This window comes from Canis lupus, chromosome 32, assembly GCF_011100685.1.
Source record: "Canis lupus familiaris isolate Mischka breed German Shepherd chromosome 32, alternate assembly UU_Cfam_GSD_1.0, whole genome shotgun sequence".
Lineage (NCBI taxonomy): Eukaryota > Metazoa > Chordata > Mammalia > Carnivora > Canidae > Canis > Canis lupus.
Window position 1 is genome coordinate 34,457,342 of NC_049253.1, and position 6,000 is coordinate 34,463,341.

A 6,000-nucleotide genomic window follows, 5' to 3' on the forward strand; every position below is an offset into this window, starting at 1 on the left:
ACTGTATCTTAATTCATTATAGCCTTTTATGTAATCCAGAACTAATGTTGTTCCTGAATTTCTTGTAATGTTTGATGAGAGACTGCATATTCGTTTGCAAGCAAACCAAAATCTTTTGTTTTCTCTAGATTGTGATACCGTTCTTCAGTCTTTTAATCAAAGATATTTATTTCCTCAATGAGGGCTGTGCTAACCGCCTTCCAAATGGCCACGTCAACTTTGAGGTAAGGATAGGTTGTAAGAATCTGAGCACAGAGAGGGCCCTTCCTCTCCCAGGCCAGGCAGCCTAAGCAGATTCTGAAGTTCTGTAACTAAGTTTTCTCTTTCTCTGTTGTTTTTTAAGAAAATAACAATACTGAGTAGAATAAATTAGCTGCAACATTATTATTAATTATTATCCAGAGTTTCTTGAGTAAATTTTTTTTTCCTGTTCCTCACAAATACCTATGGCTAGTTTTTTATTAAATTAAGGAAATTACATAGTTCAGTTGATTAGAAGTCAGAGGGAAACATTAAACGGAATGCTCATGATTTTTTATGGCTGCTTTTAAATTCTTTTTTCTTAGAAATTTTGGGAACTGGCCAAACAAGTGAGTGAATTCATGACATGGAAGCAGGTCGAGTGCCCATTTGAGAGGGACCGGAAGATCTTGCAGTATCTGCTCACGGTACCAGTCTTCAGTGAAGATGGTAAGTGAGCCTTCCAGCTGGAGCTGCCACCAGCATCCAAAAGCCCTGCCTGTAGGACATTGCTGTATACATTCCCGGTGCCTGGTTCCTCATATCACATGAGGCCTGTCTTCTGACCTTTTCCTTCTTAAGAGTTTTCTGTTGCACAGAAAACTATATGGTTTATCCCTAAAATATTTCTCAGGCACTCACTTTCCAGCCATAAATCGATTATTTCTGTGTTTAAACCTTCTTTATAATACCAGAGCTAGAGAACGTCAGGCACAAATGGAAAGATTTTGAAGGATTTTATTTTTCCCCTTGTTTGGACTTGTTTTGTTGGAGAAAAAGGGCATTTTGTTTGTGGTATGTTGATATTAAAAGTAATTTGAAAAAAAAAACAAAAAAACTAGTTAGTTGGTACCTGTTGCTATTTGAAAAAGTAGCTGAAAATCTTGACCTGTTAAAATATTAAGGAATTTGAGGCAGAAACAGTGATTGTCCATATTGAGAAAAATTGATGAGAAGAGAGTTAAAGTTTGTAAAAGATTTAGGGATTTATTCCTTTGATCTTTTATATCCTAGTATTCTAGAAATCAATAGTATTATTAAATAACAATGTCTCATAATAGATTGAAAGCATTTGTAATAATGACTGAAGTGCATTTGCATTAATATTACCCATTTCAGAGGGGGCTTGGTTGTTATTAACCTCTCCTAAAAGGATTAATACCGAGCTCTTAAAATCTTTGAATGAAATTCTTTTAGATTTAAAAATAGGGAGAAAATATTAGAAGAATGAGGCCTAAAAAATCTGGCTTTTTAGTTACGAAAGGTTTTTTAAAAATCAAGGCTATCAGGAAAGAATGCCCCTCCCCACCCCTTCTTCACAGAGAACATAAATGTGAGCGTAGATAGCATCATGTGGCTTGCATTTGTAAGCTATTTCCCCACATAAACTGTTAGTTAATTAAGTGCTCTTTTGGCCTAGAGGCCCTTGGGTTTTTGTTGAGATGGTCAATCAGGCAAAGTGATATTTTGTGTTCTTAATGAAACTATGATGCTTCTCAGTTGTAATTGGATATTTTAAAGAGTTTCACTTTAGGGTTTAGCTCATGTTAAACAGGAGATGGATGGTGGTGGGTAATATACCAGGAGAAGGCCTCAGGGTTAATGCATTCTTAATTTTGGTTGATTGTAGCGCTCTACTTGGCTTCCTATGAGAGTGAGGGACCTGAAAACCATATAGAGAAAGACAGATGGAAGTCCTTAAGGTAAGTCTCCAGGCTGCTTATTGCCATGCTGATCGATGGGCCATGTTGGACTTACTTGAGGAAAGCCACATGCTTTCTGTAGGAAGTCCTTCCCTGTGTGTTCCAAGTTTTCTCTGTTCCTTATGTCTTGCCACCTGAATCTTTGTGGCTTAGAATCCTCATTGCCATCATTCAGTTTTATCGCCTTTCACTTTTTTACACTGTCATATATACAGTGACTCTGCTCTCGTTTCTTTCTCCCATTATTTTTTGGAGTCAGGAACTGAAATTACCCCATGGTATGTATGGTAGAAAGAACACTGACTCATTGTCTTCATCTAAAAGATAACAAGTTCAGACTCTATTTATGAATAGTTCTAACACTAATATTTTATTTGACCTGAGATAAAAGAGACCCAAGTGCCAGTAGGTTCAGTAAATCTGAGTGTGTCACTCTCTTGACAACTGGGTCTTGGTCCCTTCTTTGGTTTGAGAGAAAGAAGAAGTTGAAAATTTTTTTTTTTTTAAAGATTTACTTATTTGAGAGGGTGGGTAGAGGAAGAGAATCCCAAGCAGACTCTGTGCTGAGCATAGAGCCCAATGTAGGACTTGGTCTCACACCCTGAGATCATGACCTGAGTGGTAATTAGGAATCAGATGCTTGACCAACTGAGCCTCCAGGTGACCCAGAAGTTGGGACTTTAAACATAATCCAGAATCTATTCAAATTTAAAAATTGTGTTAATTTATTGGTATTTTCAAACAAATGTATTTTCAAAAAAACAAGGATAGGTAAATATATATTTTAACCATTTAAGATATTTATTTTAATAGGTAAAATAGCCCAGGATATAGTAATCATATAATCAAAATTGCTCTGTTTGTATTTCTACTAAGAGACTCTGGGGACATATGCCTTTTTATATCAGAGTGGGCAAGCACTTTTCTCTTCTTCCCAAAGTCATTTGGGAGTCTTCCCATATCTCTATGTACCATACACAGAATATACAATAACAGTTAACATTCGATGGGTTGAAATGTGACTAGAGACTTTAGTGGAGGATTTAGAAATGTGAAGTGAAAAAGAGAGTGCCCTGTATTGGCTTAAATTCAGACACAAATCCATGAGTCTGTCCACAGTTGTACTCAAAAGTGTTCAGTAATAATGCTTCTGATAAGCATTCATTGAGGGAGTAGCCCAGGCACAAATAGAATGGTATACATGGAAATACGTATATGAATACAATGAAGATGTATTCTTGATGTAACAGACTAGTTTACACACGAAAATTGTTTTTAAGAAGGCTTGAAGAACAAACTCTCCTTTGAGTCTGGGTGTAAGCCAAGTACTCCGCCCTTTCCATGTCCTATGTAATCTCAAGGCCTCACTCCAATGTCTTCTCCTTCCTGACCCATATCTCCTTCCTGACCCATATCTCCCCAGGAGTCTAAGGCAGTTCTCTTCTGTTAGAAACATGTCGGTTTATAGTGCATTCTACTACAGTGTAACCCTCTTGAGGGCAAGCAAGGAGTCTTTCATGTCTGCCACATCACTGAACATGTGTACCTGCCATGCTGGGGAATGATGTTGGGTTCCTGCAGGAGTTGACCAAAGCATAGCAATCACCAAGAGGATAAAGAAGAGAAAATAGGCTATGATCATTTGTAAAACCACCTGTGTTAAGTAGATACAGAGACTAATTATTCTAGAATGATGCTACCTACCTGAAATGTGTATGTACATTAACTTTGAAGGCATTTGATGATTTTCCATAGACCCTTTTCGTGCTGGCCCTCGTGCCATTCATTCAGACACTTAGGCTCAACAGTGGCAATGACAGCTACACCTCTGAGGGTAGACACCTCTCTGGTCATTGGCTATTTTAAATGCTCTCAATGAACATGGAATTTGAAGGTGCTTTTATTTACTGAGTAAGTCCATCTGTGATAAGACCAGTGCAGACGTAAAAGCTTTTTATAATTAATGACTTGCTTGTCTTGTTTTTGTTTTGATATAAAGCCACTCAAAATAAAGATTTACCTATAAACAAAGCTTTTGCCGTCTCCTTAATAAATATTTATTTGAAGTGACTAGCAATCACTAGCACAAGAACCACAAGGACTTCAATGCTTAGTATTTTTTTCTTCCTCCTTTTTTTTTTTTTAAAGAGAGAGAGAGAGAGAGCATGCATGAGCGGGTGGGGAGGGGGAGTGGAAGTAGTAGGGCAGAGGGAGAGGGAGAAAATCTCAGGCCAACTCCCTCCCTGCGCAGGGAGCCCTGTGTGGGACCGGAGATCATGACTTCAGCCAAACTCAGGAGTCACATGCTTAACCAACTGAGCCACCCAGGCACCTTCTTCTTCTTTTTAACTATCTGTAATCAAACTTAAGGCCTAGGAAAGGTGAAACTCGTATTAGGCAAGACATTTTAATCCTAACTGAAATAATCTACCACATTCGTTCTCATCCTATCTTCTTTATTACTCAGGTCCAACCTCTTAGGCAGAGTGTAAGGAACGGGATGCTGACGGTCGCTGCTGCTGCTGCTGCTGCTGCTGTGTCATGCGCAGATCATGACATGAGGGGCTGGCCTGTTTTTTGGTGTCCAGTTCTACAAAATATCCTGCTAAGTCCCCACAAGCAAGCCCACTCAGGAGTAGATGGGGAACTTATTTCCTACAGCTGACAGATTGACTCGGATTTTGGGAGACGGAAATGTTCACTGAAGACACTTGAGAAAGAATCCTCTACAGATCCCGGCTCTGCACATGATTCATCGTCTGGAATTTCCATGTGAATCACAGCTCTGCACCTGGATGGAGCTTTCTTTTGTGTGCGTGTGTTTTTTATTTGGTTGAACATTTGCTGCTAATGGGACTTGCCCAGCTGAGTGCTGGCTCTTAGGAAGCCCATGTTTCTTTGTTAACTTAAATGAAAAAGGGAGAAGAGGGAGGGGAGAAAACCTTCCATGTAGATCCCACCTTCAGCTCCATGGTATTGCCAGGAGGGGTAAGACTGGTTGAATGCCGATTCTGGACTTCATTTCCCCTTAGTGTGTGCTGTGTTTTGAATTCCTCTCCTCCCTCTTCCTGCAAGATTTTGAGTTGGCTGCTGGTTAGCAAACTCCTTTTTACCCATATAAGTTATTTAATATAATGAAGCTCAACACTGTGGTAGGAAAATAGCCACTAGGAAAAAAAAGCAGAGTTTGTCATTAGACTACTTAACATTCTAGAAGGACTTTTTGTTTTCTCTGCCCTTTGAGCTGTTTACAACTGACCACTGTGTTCAACAGATGGATTTTTCAGTAGTTTTTTGTTATTGCTTAGTTTTCCATCATGCCTATTTTTTTTTCCTCTTGTAAATTTAAATTATCTGACTTTAAGGGTCTTGGAAAAACGCACAGCCTAATTACAATTTAATTTTTTGAACAGACTGTTATTTTTCATTACGTTTTGGAGTCTGTTGGTAACTAAACATGTGAACAAAGAAGAAATTGGAAAAGTTAGTCCCCCGCCTCCGCTCCACTGCAGCAGTGAATGAAAAGAAATGAAAAACATCTTGCTGTTAACTCAAAGGTCGATCTAATTGTGAAATAGTTCACCTTGTTAAACATCTCAATAAGTCTGTAGTTGCTCTGCAAGCAGCCATTATATTTATTTACTCTAGGAGAAACTGTAGAGTAGTAAACCATGCTAATGAAAAAAACAAAACATCGTGTTCAAAACAGAGATGTATTTGAGAACTTAATGACATGGTTTCAAAAAACAGAGCATGTATGTATGCTGCACGCCATCTCAGCAGACCTAAAATGTCTCCAAGTTGTCCCTTTACAACCATCAATATATTTTACACTCTGCGGCCAGGAGTTGTGGCGTCTCTCTTTTCTTTTATGGAAGGGGTTATTGGGGTGGGGGGCTATTATCAAAGTAATTCAACTCCTGTGACTGGCTAGGAGGGTGTCTGTCCTTGAGGAAGTAGCCTTGAGGAGTATGTGTGTGTGGACATTAATTTTCTAAAAATGGATCACAGCAAGCATTTAATAAATAGTACTTGCCAGGTACTTTGTAAGTGTTTA

General features: G+C 38.7%; 1 protein-coding gene across 10 annotated transcripts in view; it reads left to right on the forward strand.

The window, feature by feature from the left end:
• The window catches only part of RASGEF1B (RasGEF domain family member 1B), a 550,412-nt gene extending 544,622 nt beyond the window's left edge, over nt 1–5,790 (forward strand). For all 10 annotated transcript variants that reach the window (XM_038582293.1, XM_038582294.1, XM_038582297.1 and 7 more), the window contains 4 exons: nt 129–224; nt 567–690; nt 1,871–1,943; nt 4,411–5,790. In XM_038582293.1, the coding sequence (XP_038438221.1) occupies nt 129–224; nt 567–690; nt 1,871–1,943; nt 4,411–4,435 (318 nt within the window). In that variant the 3' untranslated portion in view covers nt 4,436–5,790. The remainder of the gene's footprint in view (nt 1–128; nt 225–566; nt 691–1,870; nt 1,944–4,410) is intronic.
• The last annotated feature ends 210 nt before the right edge of the window (nt 5,791–6,000 follow it).